At 30.4% G+C, this 22,557-nt stretch overlaps 2 protein-coding genes across 4 annotated transcripts in view; both read right to left on the bottom strand.

The window, feature by feature from the left end:
• The window catches only part of LOC145329777 (trypsin-3-like), a 179,035-nt gene that overhangs the window by 67,757 nt on the left and 88,721 nt on the right, over window positions 1-22,557 (bottom strand). The gene's annotated exons all lie outside the window — the stretch shown is intronic.
• The window catches only part of LOC145329776 (uncharacterized), a 167,547-nt gene that overhangs the window by 56,271 nt on the left and 88,719 nt on the right, over window positions 1-22,557 (bottom strand). The window contains exons 8-14 of one of the 3 annotated variants that reach the window (XM_080174166.1): window positions 21,894-21,950; window positions 21,299-21,362; window positions 16,538-16,576; window positions 12,302-12,343; window positions 11,863-11,907; window positions 7,287-7,374; window positions 6,502-6,623 (exon numbers count right to left, since the gene is read on the bottom strand). The exons of the other annotated variants lie outside the window; for them this stretch is intronic. Of the exons in view, the coding sequence (XP_080030292.1) occupies window positions 6,563-6,623; window positions 7,287-7,374; window positions 11,863-11,907; window positions 12,302-12,343; window positions 16,538-16,576; window positions 21,299-21,362; window positions 21,894-21,950 (396 nt within the window). The 3' untranslated portion in view covers window positions 6,502-6,562. Of the gene's footprint in view, window positions 1-6,501; window positions 6,624-7,286; window positions 7,375-11,862; window positions 11,908-12,301; window positions 12,344-16,537; window positions 16,577-21,298; window positions 21,363-21,893; window positions 21,951-22,557 lie in introns of those variants that run through there. 3 annotated transcript variants of the gene reach the window in all.

The following is a 22,557-nucleotide window of genomic DNA, read 5'->3' as shown; positions in this document are numbered from 1 at the left end:
ACGAACGGACAAACACCAAGCTACTTTGTAATATAGATATCATACGAAGTGTAAGAATACCCCTTTAATAAAATTTGGGGGTTAATAACTCTTCTAAAACATCTGAAATTTTGAGCACTTCAAGTAATGGCTCAAACCAGGAGAAGTTTTTACATTTCATGCACAAAAATCCAGGTACACCCCCCCCCCCTGCAAAGAATAAAAGATTGCTGTACATATTTTATAAACGAGATATTAAAAAATAGTACATTAAGGCTTGTGAAAAAAAACGTTGCAATAAAAAATTTAAGATTATCTATTTGTTGGTAATTGTCTGTAATATGATGCTATAAGTATGGCTGAGAACCGGTTCTATTCCATAGGATTATAAACAGTTTGGAAGCCCTACTGGAACAAGGATGACCAACATCCATAAAAGCGAAGCTCTGAAACGGTAGGACAAACGAATATTTATACTTGTAGTGTGTCAGAACTGAAAAATCGGAACATAAATGTATAAATGTCGAATAAAAATTTTACTAAAATTTAAATTTAAATTTGTTGAAAAACTGCAGAAATGCAGGATAATGTTTAAAGATATACTTACGTTTTTAGGGCTCGATTATAGAGATGCTTTGCTTATAACATTGTACTTTGTTGTCGTAGGAATCAGTATTCCAAAAATCAAAACAATCGGATGATCTTATCACATACAAATTTGTTGTCAAAAAAGTTAAAATCAATATGTTTAAAATGGACATTCGGACATTCTGTTAACGATTATAGAGTTGCTACGCTTTCTAAATCATACCTTACTACTACAGGAAACACCATGAAAATTTTGAAATCGATAGGACAATTCTAACGTGTCTAAATTAACGAAAAAAGCTATCCGTTACAGACGTACGGACGGACCGACCCTAATTATAGAAAAGCTTCGCTTTTAAAAATATCTAAGCGTTGCAAAACTTCTTTTTCTTTGCAGAAATGATAAAACAAGTTTAATATTCATATCATGTATTTATCTATCATCTATAAAAAGTTTTCAATGCTGGAATTTATCTATCTGCCCATTTATCTATCTATCTAAATATCTATGTTTAAAAGTTTGTGAGGCTTATAAAAGAAAGTTTTCAAAGATTATAATTCAGTTTATTACTTGAAATTTTTGGAATATTATTTTGTCTTTTTTTTTTAAATTTTCTTCCAACTCTTTTTTATTTTTTTTTATATCATTTCATTATCTTGATCTTAAAATCGCAATCGGTTTAGATCTTAAGCTTCAGACAAAAATTCCTTACTAATTTTTTGTTATAGGATGATAGATTTAGCTTGTTATTGCGCCGCGCTTTATGAATGTTGTCACCATTGCTTCCTATACATTGTCTAGAAATTTATTGTGTTATTTTAGTGTATAAATTGAAATTACCGTCCTTTATAAATTTACTATGGTCAGGAAGGAAGGGAGGTGACAATAGCGTTAAAGTTATGGTTATCCCAAAAATTATTCCGCCATTAAGTTGCCCAAAAATTGGGGTGTACAACAAAACCATGTCAAATCTTTAATCAACTTTAATCTACTTTTAGGGTTATGTTGTTTATCATAAAGGGAGGGAAATTATATATTATTGTCCCATCCCTGAGATCCCTGTACTATTGTATTGTAGGACGTTCAACTTATATGTATTTAAGATATATTTTCACATTTGAATTGATTTCACAAAAGTATAGTATATGTGTGTACTATGTATTTCATAATGTTCCTTTATTTCATACTAAAAAGTCAACTTCAACAAATTTTGATATGCGTTTTAAAGATAAGACTTGGGGAGGGGTTGTCATCTTTCATTGGGAGGGTGAAAATACAAATAGTTAAAAAGCTTCCCTTGACATATAAGAACCCTTATTGTAAAGAAGAAACATATCGGTACAGCGGTCAGCGAGATCCTTTGCATTAGACAAAAAAGCTTACTACTTTATATAATAGGATATTACATGGACAATTGCTTTCAATGTAAGCTTTACATAGGTTATAAAAGCTATGGGCAGTGTACTGTATGTTGATAGACATTGAGGGCTTCCTGTCAAAATCTTGGCTTTCCAACAATATGCAATTTCATGGGTTTTTATCGACCATATGGCTTTAATAAAAACTGGTTGTGGCTGACATAATATCGACATGCTATGTAGTTGGGAAATATTTCTTGGAAAATATTTTTGTCGACTAACAAAGTTTTAATCCAAATTATTCATAGCCGGCAAAATATCGATAATTTACTGTTAATGCTTAATAACTAATTCCGTAAAAGTTATGAAAATTATGAAACAAAGCCTTGAGTTCCTTTTACATTCGTTATTTCCAAAATAGGGAACCTACGGAAACACAATAGCGGATTTTATTATTTTTTGATTGAAATAACAGCGCCCAATCATTTCAAATTAGCCTAGCGCATCGGCCAGCAATAGTGCACTACCGTCATTCAGTGCGCGCTCCAGCCTCAAGGGCTACGTACTGCACCTGATCGCATGGCAGGGCATTTATCCGCTTATTAATCATTATTATCAATTATTATTCATTATGTAATTATGATTTAGTTCTTTAAATCTTTATTGTAGTCAATTTAATATAATGATTAGATGGGAAATAAATAATAAACCATCACTTATAACTGCAAACATTGTGATAATGTATCTAATAAACCAGATCTTAATAACTATTTAATATTATCTGTTTTTACATTGTCAATATATTATATATATATTATTTGTTGTCCTGATGGAGGATAATTGTCCAAGATCAGGGGTTTGTCGGATCTTACGGTAAATAAATTTGAATTGAATTGAATTGAAAATCCCAATTTGCCAAAATAAAACATTTGATGATAATATAAATCACAAAAAGCAAGTAAATAGAATTATTTCTGTTTTTAAGCACAAAAGTTTTTGGTGCGTTCAACTTTTATTTTTCTTCTTAATATTTTGTTTGTATGTAGCAAAACTATATATTTATTTTTTTAAGCGAAGCTTTTCTATAATTAGGGTCGGTACGTCCGTACGTCCGTCCGTACGTTCGTAACGGATATCTTTTTTCGTTAATTTAGGCATGTTAGAATTGTCCTATCGATTTCAAATTTTGCATGGTGATTCCTTTATAGTTAGGTACGATTTAGAAAGCGTAGCAACTCTATAATCATCACCAAAATGTCCATACGTCCATTTTAAACATATTGATTACTTTTTTAACAACAAATTTTTATGTGATTTAATCATCCGATTGATCTGATTTTTGGTATATTGATTTTACGAAATGCGCCGCTGTGATTGGCTGAAATTCTGCACAACCCGATTTAGCGCACCATTAAAATGATTTAAAGATCCAGCTCTGGAAATGTCCTTAGTCTGTAAAGTTATGGAAGAAAGGTATTAGTTTGTGAAGATTCCCTGAATAGTACCAGTGAGTCTTGATCCGTCAATCTGTCAGTAATGCTATACAAAAAATATTAAAATACATATGAAATGTTTCGTGATTTTTTTATTAAATTTATTTTGATTTACGACCACTTAACATCTGCCCTTATATCACATAGTTCGAACTTTAATCCATGACTTGTTTGTTCTTCCTTTCTTATGGATGCTGACTCTCTTGTTTATTATTAAAAATGAAGCTTTTTTATATTCATGGTCTGCACGTCCGCCCGTACCTATGTAACGGTTAGCTCTTTTCGTTAATTTAGGCATGTTAAAATTATTCTATCGATTTAAAACTTAGGACATAGTGGTAAAATATTTTAAGTAAATCATCCTTATAATCAAGCCCTAAAACTGTTAGAATCGTGTAATTATGCAATTTCAAAGCAAGTTCATAAATAAATTTTATTATACTTTAAAATAAATATTTGAAAATTAATGAAACCAATAAAAAAAAAAACTAAATTATTTTCTATAAAATCTATTTATTTATTATTAACATTATACACAAAAATTAACAATATACATACAAATTAAAATAGTTAATTGTGTCTTAAAAAGATTATATTATAAAATATTATCATACTTTTTCAACAAAGGAGGGTTTAAAATTTTAAAAATTCTCGTAATTTAGGTATTAAGAAGTTTAATTTTTGAGAACAAAATTAGCAGAAAAATTTAAATTTAGAAGGTTTAAACAAAACATAAAAGTTTAATAAAAGAATCCCAAATCTTTGATTTAAACGAATGAGAAATTATGTTTTTTAAAACTTTGGGGACCAAATTTACAGTCTAATGTCCTATCACTCACCCCACCCCACCCCACCCTTCATAAACAAGGATAAAATACATCAAACCTTAACAAATCATCAACAGATATTATAATAAAATTTTAAAAAAAACTATTTTGCCTTACATTTTTTAACATTACAAATAGTTATTTTTGGATCTAAAGAATCATTATTTGTAAAATAAAATGCTGTAAATAATATAATACAATTATGAAAAAGACGACATAACAGTTTTTATTCACACAAAATATTTATCTCTAGTAAATTATTAAAACTTCATTGAAAAACAAAAACATAGATATAGGTATATCTATCTTGAATAGCAGCATACCTACATTTTTGTATTTGTTATAAATATTCTTTGGTAATGTATTGCTTTATTTGAAATGAAAGACTGTTAGATAAAAATAAAACTTTCCTAAAAGTCCATAGGTATAGCGCAGCAAAAGTTAATTGTATTTTGAGAAGCAAAGCTTCTCTATATTTGCTTCCGTCCTTACGTCCGTCTGTGCGTGAAATTTAGGCATGTTAGAATCATCGCCCTACTTCTTTAATGGTTTGTTAAGGGCCTACAGAGTGCCTCAAAATCTTGCTCTTTACCTGGATAACCTTGCAAGTTGGCTAGCATCAGGATGCCCACCAGGATGTTGTTATTAAAAGAAATTCATTTTTCACTTGTGTCTAATTACCAAATTTTAAAAGACAATCAATATCTTATTTACAGACTTTCCGAACATTACATATACAATAATACATAAATATTACATACCTAATTCATAAAGAAGCAATTAAAAAAATTAAATATGATAATATAACAACAAAAAATATTTGCTGTACTAAAAAATTATATAAATAACATTAAAAATTTTTACATAAAAAATCATTGAACCAAATATATTTTAAGTTTTCATAGAAATACTTTTCACTGCTAAACTGTTAGTTTGATCTAGATATAAAACACTTAAAACATAATTAAATAAGAACAATTATGTTGATAAGAAGCGCAGCTAATATCAATAGTGATAAAAACATATAAGTAAATTTTGCCAGGTATAATTTGAATTTAATATTTCAAAATTTAGATACGGAAACTTAGAAAGTGTCATGTGTGACGTCATAAAAATACGCCTATATCCACATCTTTTTGGAGGGGTTTACTTTCACATCTCTTCTCTCAGCCTTCCTTTTTAGACGTATTTTTATTACGTCACACATGACACTTTCCGTATCATCTTTTAAAATAGGTTAATAAAACAAAATAAACATTCATTACTTAGCTTTACAGACTAATCCCCTTTATAGAGAAGCTCTGCAACTACTAATCACCGTCAAATAAAACTACGTGTTTTTTTTTCAATGTTAATCTATAACTAATTGAAAGTTTTATTTTTATACTGCCTAAATTTAAATGAAAAATACACTAGTTTTGCCACTTTTAAAAGGCAAAATTTATTAATTTTGGCAGTTGATAATGTTTTCAATGTTTTTTTTATCAGAATCTTGTTTTAACAGTTTGTGTTGAGCCAGTTCTATTAAAATCAGTTTTATTTTGAAATTCAACATATGTAATAACAGTATTTTTTTAGTAGGGAATCAACTCTATAAGTGGTTGTGTCTGTCTGTTCTTCTGCCTGTTAGATTGTGGTGTTATGGTGGGTCGATTTACAGAAGTGAAATAACTCACTTTCCATGACCTCCCAATCACTTTATATCTGCTTCCCTCTACTTCCCTTCCTCTCCCATTCTAGCACATTTCCCTGCCCTTCTCTCCTTCTAACTTTCCTTCCATTTTCTTTCCCCTTTCCTTCCCGATCCCAAGACCTGACAAGAATGACAATTACCAAGTATATGTATAGCCAAGAACTAAATTAATTCGTAGAAATATTTCTCAATATTTTCTGCTGTTTTGGGAAACTAGCTTAGTTTTTTTCGGCTACCTCCAAAAATCTGCTAAAATTACAAGGAATTTTGTTACAGCTGACCAATTAAGAAGCAACGCTCAACAAAGAAACTGATTTAATTCCTTGTGGGGGTGAGTGTACCACCCCGTGTCAGTGTGGCCATTAGAGGAGCGCCCCCACCTCCCCCACATTCTCCTCCCCCCTCACGGCCTGCCTAGCCATTAAATGCTTCAAAAAAATTACTTTTTTGGAATGACTTTTTTGAATATAAAATATACTATTGCACGCCATTGAAAAATAAAATATCTGTAGCGTTTTCTTGAAATTTTGTTCAAAGTTGCAACGTAGAAAAGAAAAAAAAGTGGAAATACCAAATAAAGTTTGGCATACTTATGTTTTGTATGTTTTAATGTTTTTAAAGCACTATTCCTGGTTTATTGTGATAGTATAGGCTGCACCAGCTACTGAAGGGGATCTTTCTGTCCTAGGATAGATAGAATTCATAGATAAGATACATGGTTAAATATAATAGTATATAAATATATATTCGACTTTAATATGATAGATAATGATTGCCTGAAAAACATTGGCCATCACCTTTCAGCTAATCAACTAATTAAATCACGAACTTTGTCTGCAAGTCCTAACTGTAAATTATGGTAAATTTGTACTTTCAGTGTGTCAAAGCATGCATTAATTACGATAACAAATGAGTCAAATGTGTTTATAAGATTATAGATTTTAAGGGGTCAATATGATTTATGGTCTGATGTTCCATCCTTCCCTGACATAAATAAATAGACTTATGAATATATAGATAAGTAGATGGGTAGATAGATTGGTAAATACATATAAAATTGTGTACTTCAAGAAACAGACAGGTAGATAGATAGTTACAGAGAAGAGAAAATAATATAATCTATCAAACGCTTTGCTAACTTCAAAGTGCTCCAAATTTCAAACATAGAAAAATATCAGGATTTTAAACGGTTCTTAGTCATACTGAAAAGCTATGTATAATATCGCATTACAGACAATTTCCCACGAATATCAAACTAAAAATCATAGAATTGCTACCTGTTTTCATTTTGATATCCGCAGAATGTTGTCTACAATACAATAGACGGCAGATATAAAAGATAGATACCTTAAATCTGAGTAGGGACGCTTTCTTGTGAGCATAAAGTATAGAGTGATTACTATGGTTAATGCTACTATACTCAAAGCTCCAATTCCTGAAAATAATATATTGTAAAATTCTCGCAACCTCGTATTAGTAAAAATAATGAAATTGTATTATATGTATAACAGTTCTTTGATTTTCTTTATTCATTACTAGCGGATAGTGGCTTTACATATAAGTGGAGGTAAGTAGAACCTACATTTTTTATTTTTGTTTTTAAAGTAGGTAGTAAAATAAAGTTGTTAGTAATTATTTTTTTTGTGGTAGGGAGGGGGGGGGGGAGTCCATGGTTTTTTTAAAACGTACCATCCGTAATATAGTTATAAACCTTATCTGAACCTATAAGAAGCTTTACTGTATTGTAGAATCATTTAAGCACAACAGTTAGCGAAATCTCAAAATACAGACACTTGATGAGTCGACCTTCCATTTTAGTATTTAGTTTAAGAAATAAAAGGAAAACTTTTTGGTGGGGTTATCTTTTTCAGGGTACATTTCTCTTGGGAGAGTGGATTTACCATTACCCAAAATAGTTATAATCCTTCCCTGGACTTTAAAAGATTTACTGTAAAGGAATCTCGTTCTAGCAGTTAGCGAGATCTCAATCTACAGAAACAAAGACAGAAAAACATCCTGTTACTTTTAAAGTAAGAATAAAAAATTGTAAGTTGTAACTTGTTAATTAAAAGTTTTGCTAACTATAGATATAATTGTCCTTTCTTATAAATTTAGAGAAGATTCATTTCCATTCTGGAATTTACTTAGAAAATCAAACCAAATTTTAAATTCAAGAAATATTAAATAAGACCTACCATAATTAATAAATTTGTTATGTATAGAACTAGAAGTTACGCCCCTACCCTCTAAGGGCTAAGTAACCGAATAGGTAGAGAGGTGTAAAAAAATAGCTCAAAACTATCACAAGACTTAAATCTGAAAATATAATGTAAAGCTTACCTAAAATAAGATAACTAAATCGATTTAGTAGTTATTGCGATCTTAAGCTTCAGACAAAAAAAACTTACTTCTTTATATAAAAGGATATATGTAACTATTTCCAAAATATTAGTTAAGAAAGAAGGTGTATCAACTTTTTTTTTATAGCTAGCCGGTTCTTTTAGTAAGTAGTAGATGTAAAATTTTTCATAGAATTCAGATATGCAATCGGTTTTTTTGTAGACCTCTTATTTTTTAAGTAATTTAGGTTTTTTAAAAAAAATAATTAAGTCGGTTTTAAGGTACTAAAACGCAACAAAATAAAAGAAGAAAATGGCCAGTAAGAACAAAAATAGTAAGATCTTTAATTTGACACCTTACTTTTAAAATTCTGTTGAGTAATTATTGAAAAAATCTATTTTTTTAACCTCGGTTTAATAAAAACTTTAGACCTAAATATTTTCTCAAACAGACATAAAAAACATGGGTTCATAAATACCTTTAGAATCAGAAAAATATTACGAATCCATTGTAAGCAAAATTGAAAAAAAGTAAAAAAATTAAAAATTAAACAAATGGCCAATTGTATTTTTTGTTCAGGCAACACTATCGTCTTCCCTTTTTTACCCCCTCTTTACCCCCTTCCCATTTTTATACTCAATTCAAGAATTAAGACGTTGCCTGTACAATATAATATGATATTTTCATATAATTCCTTTTATTGTAGTTTATATACTATATTGTAAACTTTTTTTTTTCAATTTTGCTTACAATGAATTCGTAATATTTTTCTGATTCTAAAGGTATATATGAACCCATATTTTTTTACCTGTGAAATAACAAAATTAATGTCAAAGTTTTTATTCTCGTGGGTTTAAAAAAATCGATTTTTTCAATAATTACCTGACAGAATTGAAAAAGTAAGGTGTCAAATTAAAGATCTTACTATTTTTGTTCATAATGGCCATTTTCTTTCTTTTTTTTGTTGCATTTTAGTACCTTAAAATCGACTAAATTTTTTTTTTAAAACTTAAATTACTTAAAAAATAAGAGGTCTACAAAAAAACCGATTGCATATCTGAATTCTATGAAAAATTTTACATCTACTACTTACTAAAAGAACCGGCTAGCTATAAAAAAAAAGTTGACACGTCTTCTTTAACGAAAACAAAAATAATTGAATTAATCCATCATCTTACAAACAAACACCCTACCCTTTTTACTTAAATGACTAATAAAGTGAGTGAATAAATTTTATTGTTTAAAATATCTCCCAAAGGAATTTCTTTATTACTTAAGTTTTAACAAGTAGAATTGTGTCCATAAATAGCGTGGCAAAAACATTTTTAAAAAAATTATGCTCTTAATTTATTTAAAAAGGATGTGATTGTGTGTTTTCATGTAAGTCTTAATTTAAATAATGGAACGATACCTACATACATCCTCCAAAAAAAATAACCCCAAAATACTTTTTCTACTTTTATAAATATAGAGTAGTTGGTGGACTCCCCTCATCTCCTTACACTTTTCATGGCCTCATAGAGCGTTCAGGCTAGTAATACCTTATACAGTTAGGGAGTTGAATCCATTTTTATAGAAGCAGAAATATAATCTATGATTATGGTTTGGACCCTCTAAAACTGTAATCTACCCTTCCACTTTCCCCTCTCTTGGTGAAGATATCTTCAACGCCGATACGATTTTTGAATTATAAGATTCCACTTTTGTCTCTCTAGTTAAAGATATCTTCACCAAGAGAGGCAAAAGTGGAATCTTAAATTTCAAAAATCGTATCGGCGTTGAAGATATCTTCACCAAGAGAGGGGAAAGTGGAATCTTACATTTCAAAAATCGTATCGGCGTTGAAGATATCTTCACCAAGAGAAGGGAAAGTAGAATCTTACATTTCAAAAATCGTATCGGCGTTGAAGATATCTTCACCAAGAGAGGGGAAAGAGGAAAGGTAGATTACAGTTTTAGAGGGTCCAAACCATAATCATAGATTATATTTCTGCTTCTATAAAAATGGATTCAACTCCCTAACTGTTATACATGAAGTAAAGTGACGGACGTAATTACATTATCTAGTTATAGCGTAGCTACGCTGTTAACAACCACTAATGTTATTAATTTTAATGGATAAAGTTTACTTAATTTTACAAAATGTTTAATTTTTAAGTCGTAAAAGAATATTTATATCATTTTACTGTAGAGGGAAATTTTGCAAAAACCGGACTAAATTCTCATTACGTTTCTTTATAAATAAAATTTCAATTTAACGCTGCTCATTTGAACAATTTGATCGAAAAAAAACTTTATACTCAAAAACATATTCTATTTACTTTTAATTAAACAAATAATTTGCTAATCTCAGTCTAGAACTCTAATATATAATTGTTTGATATTGTTTAAGGCTGTTTGAGGAAGTGTAGATACTTCCACCTTCTTGCCTAAAGGTTCCTCGACCTCTAAGGGCTAAAGGCGCTGAAGCAAGTATTATTTAAGTGAGCTCACCAAGCGAAGTAGACAGTTTGTATGTTAATTGAATTCAAAACTTTCCACCTTCACTTGAAATCAAGAAGAAAGAGCATGGATACAGAAATATGATTATTTTTAAAGATCCAATGTGTAACATTCTGCCTTTGTAGGCTAGTAATTAATTACAGAAGAGAGGGGTGTACATCTTTTAACAAAAGATATTATGGCGGGTGTCCATGCTAAGTTAATAAATTAATCATTTTAAATGCTGAAATCATGTACATGTAAAAAAGAGAGATGGACTGTAATATAGTCCATTGTCCTCTCCCTTCCTCCCTGGAGACAGAGTATGTTTGAGTTAATAGTTATTTCTCGCATCGTATTATAAACAGCTTTCCGCGGATATAGAATGTACAATTATAAGATTAAAACTAGTTTTTTAACCCCGAGGTGCCGAAGTCACCGGCTAAAAACTGGTTTTAATCTTATGGTTGTACATTTTTATATTCGTAGAAAGCTGGACATAATACGATGCTAGACATAGTTTTTTCGTATGGATGAGAACCGGTTCCTATCCACCGGATTCGAATGAATACGAGAAAAATCCTTATTATTTTCATACAGGAATAAGGTTTAAACTTTGTTATTCAGAATTAAAGAGAAAGATTCAAAACAAACTAAAAACAAGGATGATAAACATAAAAAAGAGGAGCGAAAATATTTAAAAAGAAAAATAAATAAATGGACTTTGATAGAGATACTGCTATGCATAAATTTCTTTAGAATCAATATACAAATTAATTAGTTGATAATTCTATCTTAAATTAAATTTGTTTCACGTATGATTAGCACCAGTACTCAGCCATGCTAAAAAAAACATGTATAGCATCATATTGCAGACAATTTTTCACGAAAGCTAAATGAAAATCACTAAAGATTGAAACCAGTTTTGTTAGCCCGGGCCTTCGGCCACTCAGTGTTTTACTCTTTTTTTGTTATTCTCGGAAAGTATGTCTATTATACTATGCGATAGTAATTATCAAAATTATTAATGTTTTAAATTGTTACGCTTCCTAAATATTCAGTTGATGGAATCTCTATACAATGTTTAAAATGTCAAACTTACCAATATATGTTGTCATTCTAGCTGGATAGCTTCCAAAACCAGAACCTAAATACAAAGTTTTAAAATACTTAAAAATTTAGTTTAGTGACCAGCAAAATTAGTTTTCATGCCTCTTAAAATGAAAAAATATATTATTTTACTTTCATTATTACAAACAAACTTTTAAGAAATCGTTGTTTTGGAGATTCCATTTGATTATAAGAAAGTATAAAAAAAAACTATAAACCTTTTTTTTTTAAAGTCAAAAACAGGAGAAAAAGTTTCTAAGTTGCCACACTTTTAGTAGAGGTACTTTAAAAGTTTTGTTTGTGATTAACATACCTTTAAATATTCACCATTTTGAAGTTAGCTGTTTTATTTCTAAAATATTGAATTGCTTGTTTATTCGCTACTTATGGACATAATTATACTTATAGTGTTGATGCTACTTGGATGTTACCTTCGATATTGACAGGACTTAGCTGGCACGTTGTAGGCATCTGATTTAGAGTCAGTTATTATCATACTGTTTAATACTATAAAATATCTAAAACACAAAGTAGAACGATGTCCGACCGTCCGTCCGACGTCTGTATGTGTGAATCTCTGATCTCGGTAACTGTTGAGCCGATTTGGGTTCTACTCTTCAAGGAATATAGCTACTGGTCCTGTGGTGATTTTAAGGAATTTTTGATAATATCTCTATAGCTTAAAGAACGATTCTTATATATAGTAACAAAAATAAACATCTCCTGTAATAATTTTTTTATTTCTTTTTATGAAAGACAGTTTTCCGAGGATATTAAAATAAGAAAATCAAAAACTATTGTTTTTTCCCCAAACTGTACCGCTATTTGATTTTTTAAGTGGTAAGGAAGGAAAAAAACCTTTTTCTGAAACTTTCTTTATAAAGAACGTTACAAAGGTAGCCCCACGACACTCTAGCTATACCAAAATCTAAACATCAACAAACCAAGCCCCCCCCCCCCTCCCCCCCACCCTACCAAAGACTATAAACTGGGTCCCAGAGTAAAGGCTTTACCTGTAAATCATATATATTTTTTTAAACATCTCCTGTAAGAATTTTTTTTATTTCTTTTTGTGAAATACAGTTTTCCGATGATATTAAAATGAGAAAATCAAAAACTATTGTTTTTTCCCCAAACTGCACCGCTATTTAATTTTTTAAGTTGTAAGGAAGGAAAAAAAACCTTTTCTGAAACTTTCTTTATGAAGAACGTAAACAAAGGTAGCTCCACGACACTCTAGTGGGGGAGGGGGTACATTGTCTCCGCCCCCGCCCCCCCCCCCCCCCTACCAAAGGACTATAAACTGGGTCCCAGGACCCAGAGTAAAGGCTTTACCTGTAAATATCATGTATATATTTTTTTAGTTTTCCTAATAAGAATATTTTCTGATATTAATGCAGTTATTAACAATAATTAACATATAATTGTGTTTATTCTATGATTGTTTGCAGGTGATTTATTGCTTCAACGTGTGTATACAATTCTTTTTGACCAATGTTACAAGTACTTTGTGGTAAATGTTGTTATTTATTAAAATTCTCCACACCAATGGGCATCACGCAATTGGTCTGTCGATCTCCTGGTAATGCTGTGAGTCGAAGAAATTCTTTGAAAAAAATAACTTGCTTTGTTCAGAGATAGAAAGCTCAAATTCTTTTTCTATGTTACTCACAACCTTTTTACATCTCCTCCGTACATCAATTTGTCCATCGGACCGTTTGTATGGCTATTTGAGGCATGGACTTTATAAAAAGACAATTTTATTTACTCAGCTTATGCATGATATAGAATCCTAAGATTTTGTATGTTTTGAATGTCCAGTTTTTTTAATAATTGTATTTTTATGCTTAGCAACTAATGAATGTTGTAATTCATTTTTATAATTATAGCATTTATTTTTTATCAAAGAAAGACGGTCAAAAAACTGGCTATACAGGTAGACAGAGGAACAAAGTCAGATCTAGAGTACAAGCTAGTAGAGCAACTTGACTTAAAAACTTCCCCGAAAAAAAGATCAAAATCAGCCAAAGGGTTATCGAGATCTTTCGGTACAGACACATAGATGCACAGACAAACATCCTATCTTTTTTTCTGTGTGGGTTTCTTGTTTTGTAATATCTTACCAATTAATATACTGATTTTATAATTCAAGTAGAGTAGCTCCTATTGCAATAATTGAAGGCAATCGTCTTTTATAACCCAACCTTTGCTCTACTAAACTTATAAAAATGTACATAAAATGAATAATGGGCAATTTCCCTAAAAGTTTCTAGTCGATAATTTCCCCTCCCCCCCCCCCCCCCCCAAATTTGGTTTGAAATGAATTTGAGAATAAGGGAGGGTTTGTTTGTTTGTTATTTAATTTGGGCTAGGTTAGGTATTGAGCGGTACTGCAGGGTTATAGCACCACTTTGTCTCTTTTGGTTATGGTCCAATAAAGGGGTACGGAATAGTAAAAATAATTACACCCCCCCCCCCCCCTCCCCGCTTGTAATCAATTTGGTTTTTAAAACATTTGTGTGAGGGAGCGCTCGAAAGGCACTTTGCGGAAAAGCACCAAATAATGCAGCATCATTATAATAACATATTTCTTTTTATTACACGTAAAACTGTTTAATAGTCATGTTTACTTCTATTTTTTTCCAGGGAGCCAAGGGACATTGGGGACAAAGCATAATACTGGCCTTAAAGTTGCCTTTCTACCATTCGTTGGCCTAGAACTTCGAGTTTTTAGATTGGTTCATGATTTGGTCTGTGCATGATAAGTGTCAAACTTTTTTACAAGTAGTTTCAATCCTTATTTGAATCATAATTGGGAGAAACATAAATTTATCATCCATTGTTCCATACTTAAACATCCCTGATATCACCAGGGATTCAGGGATAAGATCTGATACCTATAATTATGTTTGGGAGATGGACATTGTATAGGGATCAAATGTATTTTGTGAGGAGTTGGGGTTACTAAATATTTCCTTCAGGGGATAATATAAGCCAAACAAAAAAAACAAATACGGGTTTTTACAAAATATCAGAAGTTTATTATTACTGAACAATCTTACCATTCCTCACTGTACTTAATATTGTATAATATAAGATTTGAAGAAATTCAACAAAAATAAAACATATAAGTTTACTGCATTAAGAAATATGTATCAAAACACAATATTTCATTGTAAGAAAAATACTTACTTCCCCTCAAACTGTTCATCAAGCATTGAACCCTGTCATCATCTTATTACTGAGAAAAATTGTAAATAAAGGGGTGGGGTAGTTTTTTTGCCCTTGCCTGTGTTTCCATAACCCTTCCGGGCTACCGAGTACCCAAAATATTAAGTAAAAGTAAAATAGTTAATTCTATTGTTTTTTCCTAGAAAATAAAATATAGAATGTATAACTTAATATTTGTTTATTGCTGTAAAAATATTATTCTTTACCCCATATTTTACTCATAAATATAGGGATTTCCTTACATTAAATTTTTTTTAACTTGAAGATTTTTTATAAGAGAGTATCCTGCCCTTTATCATAAAGCTCAAGCTTTGAAAGTGTACGTTTCATTTTAAATCTTTAATCAGTTTTTTAATGGAGCTTATTATTGGTGGAGGATAGGTTCAAAGCTATTTTGTGGGTTGGTAGATCAATCTTCCTAACGAAATAGCCCTTAGAAAGTATTTTCTTTTAGTTTTGATTTTAAAACTGATATTAAATGATTTTTCAGTATCGCCCATACTGGAAAGCCTTATTCCTTTATTTATGATTTTATAAACTGCTGAGGTTATATTTATTTCTCTAACAAGCTTAAGTATAATATAATAGATTTATTTACATTTTCTTTTAGTTTTTTTTTGTAAAATTATATATCTTTTTTCATAAACCTGTATTCTAAAACAGAATATTATACTTAATTTTTTAAATATAATTTCATTCTTTCATTCATTGTTACATACATGTAAAAACAAGTGTTTTCTCATATGCATTCGAATCCGGTGGATAGGAACCGATTCTCATCGATACGAAAAAAACTATGTCTAGCATCGTATTATATCCAGCTTTCTACGAATATAAAAATGTACAATCATAAGATTAAAACCAGTTAAATTTGCCGGTGCCTTCGGCACCTCGGGGCTAAAAAACTAGTATTAATCTTATAATTATACATTCTATATCCGCGGAAAGCCGTGTATAATACGATGCGAGAAATAACTATTATATGAATCATTTACTAATTAGTTTGAAGTATCCAACTTTCACTAAAATGGAGAACTCAAGTTGTTAAGTTGTACGCGAGATCTTAATGGTAAAACAAAAATATTTTTTTTTTTTTTAATACTAGTTGCATCAACGTTACCTCTATTAGACGGAAATCAGGTCAGGAAAATAGGTAACTAGACAAAGTGTCTCAAAAATCAGCCATATGACGTCATGAAAATAAGGGAGATGAGAGGAGAAGTGGGAAAGAAAACCACGGAATAATCCCTCATTTTAAGACGTCGCATGGCTGATTTTTGACACACTTTGTCAATTTAAGGAAAATAGTATAAAACCTTCCAAAAGACAATCATAAAAGGTTCCATGAAGAGTGCAACCAGCAATTTCCAAGCTAAACTTCAGACAAAAAAATCATATCATAGAATGTTAATCAAGATTTGATAATAATTGTTCCTCAACGCAAATACACTTCGTTCTGTCCAATCTCTCTCCAACTGAAATAGATAGATAGATAATTATAGATAGTAGTTAACCATAGAAACATAGTTGGTATAGATACATAAAGATATAGCAAATGTGTAAAATTAAAATATTTCTAGGACTTGTTGCTGTAACCTTAGTAAGCAGCACTGACTGAAGCCGCAAATAAGTAAAAATAAAATAATGATGACATTAATATTTATTTCAGTATAAAAAATATAGAGGTGCTCCCTATAAATCTATAAAAGGGAGTAGAAGCTACATAAAATAGTCTTAAACCATTCAAAACTTTAACCTAAAAATAATGAATCTTACACCATCTCGGTCTATATAAATCTTCCCTAATATGGATAATTCAATCGGTTCAGTAGTTAGCGAGATCTTAACTTACAAACAAAATTGATTTAATTTCGATTATAAAATCAATGTCATGACCGTTTACTTTACATTTACTAAACATGCCATTGTTTGCAATCTTTTTTTGCATGTGCAAATTGGAACATTTTACACTGTTAAGTCAAGGTTGCAAGGTTATGTAAATGGATCAGAAATAATATTTGACGCTATTCTTCAAAGTGCCTTTTTGAGCACAAATAATTCACCTTCCTTTTTTTAAAAAACATATTGAAAATAAGGAGGGAGGTTATTTATTGTTGTTGTTTGTGTTTTAATTTAGGTTAGGTTATATAGGGTAATGTGTAGTCCCGCATATATTTAAATTGTAGGGTTAATGTCCCTGAAAGGGCTAGGCATAGTGGAAAAAATTATTTGTCTGAAAAATAAGGTCGGCGTAGGTGTTTGAGTGATCGACAGACATTTTATGGGAAAGCACCTAATATTTTTAAAATGTCCAAATTTTAACAGTTTATTATTTAAATATTAAAACACAACAATGTGCAAATTTTCCGGGAGGGAGGATATACTGGGCTGTTTATTACTAGTCCCTAAAGAATTATGATAACGTTTTCGTTGGCTCAACGACTTTTGGGACTTTTATCTAATTTTGATTGGTTGTTTCATTATTTTAAGTGTCCTAGTGGTTCAACCACTAATTGTTATCTACAGAAACTTTGTTTATCATCAGTGGAGATGTACATCAAATTATCGGCTATTGTCTTATCCCTTAGGATCCCTGGTGATTTTTATACTGTAGAGTCGAGTCAGGGAATCAAGTATGGTTAAGTATCTATCAATACAACTATGCATTTAACAATCAATCCAGTAATAAAAATAACAATATTTCTAATGATTATATTTATTAAATTTAAATAGAACCACCTTCCAGCTGCATATTATATTCATTATTTACTAAATCTATGTATCTGTCTATCCATTTATCTATCTACCTATCTATTAAATTATGTTATCCTTATAATAAAATAACATGATGTCTGTCTGTTTGTTTGATCTATCTATCCATTTATCTATCTATCCATGATCCATCTAAGTGCAAATCGGGACATTTGGGTTGTAAAATGTTTTTGTGTTAGTGATGAGAAGGGAGGGGGAAGGGTTGCTACTGAATATTCATACAATTTTACAGGATAAAGAGATAGGCATTCTGTAGTTTTAAAATTGGAAAGACAATCCAATTAATAAGAGTAGATGTGGATTGCCAAAAAGATCATTATAAACATCTATCTTTAATAACACGTAAGAGAGTCATGTTCCTGATTAACATAGCTAGCAGTAATATAGACAAACATAATGTTGAATTATACATTAACTTTAAAATACGATATCATTGATATAATTTACTGATTTTTATTACAAAACTACCCTTTCTGTGTTTTCAAATATTTAATTGACAGGTGGAAAATTTCTAGTTTTTACCATTCAATCAATATCTAAAATTTATTTTGTACAGTGCATTAACCTTGAATTCCTGATATTCTACATTTGATATACTCTGACTTGTATAAAGAGAAATACAATTATGTGTAAATATAACATAAAGTAGTATTTAATTTCACTTTTTATTTTACAATGAAAAAGTATATAAAAAAAATAAAAATAAACTTATAATAGTGATTTAATATTATAAAAAAAACCTTACATATCTAATCAAATTCTACCAAAATATTAAGTACAATCGCTATTAGAAATGTCTCCGACAGCAACTATAAGGGCGAAGCTCTGAAATCAAACGGTAGTACAAACAAAAACCTGAAGAGTGTCAGAAATTAATAAGCTGCATATTAATTTTTAAGTCTAAAAATTGTAAATAAATATTCCAATATTCCAAAAATTAGATGAATAGGATAATTATATCATACAAAAAATGTTGTCAAAATAGTTATAATCCGCAGGTTTTAAAAAAACGTACAGACTTTCTTCTAACGATTATAGAGTAGATACGCTTTCTAAATCAACTATTGCATGCAAATTTTAAAGCTTATATGACAATTCTAACAGGCTTTAAAAAATAAAAATAGCTTAACGTTACGAACTGAAGGACAGACCCTAATAATGGAAAATCTTTTCTTTTAAAAATATTAGACAGAGTAAAAGAGCTAATATGAATATTCATATCATTAAACACACAGTGTCTCTGCGCATACAGGGAGGGAGGGAACAGTGAGATATTAAATATATAATGATTCTGAAACAAGTTCTCTTATTCGTTGGCTTAATAAGTTTGCGACTTTTTATTAAATCTTGATCGTGTTGTACAAATAAGCAATATCCAAACTTTTTCACAACTGAATTTAATCTACAGGAAGGAGTAGGTTGTTTAAAATCTTCGGATCCTTCATTAATCTGATCTTAAAATTATGATAACTTCTCAATTCCTAATCTTTGGCCGACAGAATAGTTTTTTGATATTTTTTTTAAAGCGAAGCTTTCTATAATTAGGATCGGTCCGTCCGTACGGCCGTAACGGATAGCTTTTTCCGTTAATTTAGGCATGTTAGAATTGTCCTATCGATTTCAAATTTTGCATGGTGATTCCTTTAGTAGTTAGGTACGATTTAGAAAGCGTAGCAACTCTATAATCATTATCAAAATGTCCATACGTCCATTTTAAACATGTTGATTTTTTTACTTTTTTAACAAAAAAAATTTATGTAATCTAATCATCGGATTGATCTGATTTTTGATATATTGATTCCTGGGACAACAAAGTATAATGTAATAAGCGAAGCAACTCTATAATCAAGTCCTAAAAATGTAAGTATGTCCATAAAAATTATCTGTATCAAGCAGTTTTTCAACAAATTTACTTACAATTTTGCTTAGACTATTATAAATTTATATTAGGATAATTAAGGTTTAACACTATACAAGTGTTAATGTCCGTTTGTCCTACTGTTTCAGTGCTTCGCTTTTATGGATATTGTCATCCTTGTTTTAAATGTAATGATTACTAAAATTAAATTTAGCCTCTTAACTTTTACATACAGAAAATTAGATTGAAAGTTCATTTAGGGTTTGAATTAACTAGAGTAGTATGCTTTGGAGATCTATATCGGTTCTGCGGTTTGCGATTTCTTGTAGAACAACCACACATACAGACTCACAGACAAACATACATTCACAAAAAAATATTTACACAAATAAAAGAAAAAACATCCTGATACTTGCTGTGCCAGACAAGCTAATTATATATTTCAAAGCACAAATCCCTGTCTCCCTGATTGCATAGTTTTATATCATCCGCTTTATTGCAGTTATTTAATAGAGTTAAAACTAGACCAACCAAAGACAACGACCTTTGTCTGAGAAGTCCTAACTGTGCATGGTAATGAGTATTAATGTCGCGCACCTGACATAGTAGCAGTTGGAACCATTTTTAATGTCTTTAGTTATGAAGCGGTGTTAGGCCGAGATTCGAACCTATCACCGCCCCTACGACGAGCGAGTGCGCTACGCGTTGAGCCACGGTCGCGGGTAAAGGAACTACCTAACCCCCCAGAGATTTTGGTTTAAAGGGGATGTCATAATTTTCGGGTGTGCTTCGCTTCTTACTTTTACGACAATAAACTTTTGTATATTGAAATTATCCTATTAATCTGATTTTTTGAATACTGATTCCTATTTCAACAAGGTACAATGTTGTAAGCGGGGCATCTCTACAATCAAGTCCCCAAAATGTCAGTATGTCCTTAAACATTATCATGTATTTAATAAGTTTTGCAACAAACTTACTTACAATTGGTATAGACTTATGATGCATTAATATTAAATTTAGTCTATTTGGTTTTGACACTCTAAAAGTGTTAATGCCCTTTTGTCGTTCCATTTCAGAGCTTCGCTTTTATGGATGTTGTCATCCTTGTTAAAGTTTAAACTTATGGTATGAGTTCTAAGGTTAGGTTTATCCAAAAAGGTTTTCCAAATGAGCAAGGACAATTATGCTCAAAAAAATTACCTATAATCATTTTAAAAATGCCTGTTCTTGAGCAGTCTAACATAAACTAATCCAATGTTCAGACTTTATGACAGAAATTAAAATATGCATAGTTATAGTAGTATGTGGAAAATATACATGTTTTATTTTATATCTTTTTTTACTTCGTACTATATCTAACTTTTTTTAAACTATCTTTTTATTAATCGATCATAAGAGGAAGAAGATTATTCAAGTTTTAAACTGATAAATTTAAATAAAGAACTTCATCCAAAATGCATCAAAAATTTACCTATCTATCTATTTAATAATCACAATATATGTCTATCTATATATATCTACTTGCTTATATAATAACTATATGTACATCTATCTGTATCTATACCTGGACACTGAGTATCAACACAGTCACAGCTACAAGTTCTGTCGTTCCATATTCGTCCTCCTTGCTGAAACATAAAATACTAGATCAAGTATAAGAACAATGGATATATGATACGTGGACAATGACATTGTGACAGGGGAATTTTCATCATCAATTTAGGTTGCCATTATAACCATCAATTGTGTTCCTCCATGGTCAGGAGTATGATGGAGTTTAGTATTAGTATTAGCCAGCTGGAAATATCATTTTATTAAGTAAGTAAAAAACTAATTATTTTATATCGATTATAAGATCTTATAAGATTATCATACCTACAAACTTTTGAAGGTTTTTCAATTGATTTGATTTTGTCTAGGCAAAAAAAATTCTTATTTTTAACTAAATAATATTTTTCCAGCCATTTTGGCGCGCTCTAACCAAACTTAAAGATAAATATCAACATGTGTTTTTTAGACAAAATTTTCTTTATCATTATTCATCATACAAATAGTATTTTAGCATATCCTTTTTAAGTTATGGTGTCAAAAAGGTACTAACATTTTAACTTATTTTACATCATAGAATTAGTTGGGACCAAATTGATAACAGGAATTACCTGGGCACAATGATATTTTTCTGGATTTTTGTCCTTGCTACAGGTACATCTACACTCCTAGGATAGATACATACATAGAAATATAGATGATAGATAGATAGATATTTGGATAGATAGCTAGATAGATATTTTCTGGATTTTTGTCCTGGCTACAGGTACATCTACACTCCTAGGATAGATAGATACATAGAAATATAGATGATAGATAGATAGATATTTGGATAGATAGCTAGATAGATATTTTCTGGATTTTTGTCCTGGCTACAGGTACATCTACACTCCTAGGATAGATAGATACATAGAAATATAGATGATAGATAGATAGATATTTGGATAGATAGCTAGATAGATATTTTCTGGATTTTTGTCCTGGCTACAGGTACATCTACACTCCTAGGATAGATAGATACATAGAAATATAGATGATAGATAGATAGATATTTGGATAGATAGCTAGATAGATATTTTCTGGATTTTTGTCCTGGCTACAGGTACATCTACACTCCTAGGATAGATAGATACATAGAAATATAGATGATAGATAGATAGATATTTGGATAGATAGCTAGATAGATATTTTCTGGATTTTTGTCCTGGCTACAGGTACATCTACACTCCTAGGATAGATACATACATAGAAATATAGATGATAGATAGATAGATA

This window comes from Acartia tonsa, chromosome 10 (assembly GCF_053477335.1).
Source record: "Acartia tonsa isolate MP-2025a chromosome 10, ASM5347733v1, whole genome shotgun sequence".
Classification (NCBI taxonomy): Eukaryota; Metazoa; Arthropoda; class Copepoda; order Calanoida; family Acartiidae; genus Acartia; species Acartia tonsa.
Note: the sequence above shows the minus strand (reverse complement) of the source record. Positions and strands in the feature narration are given on the sequence as shown.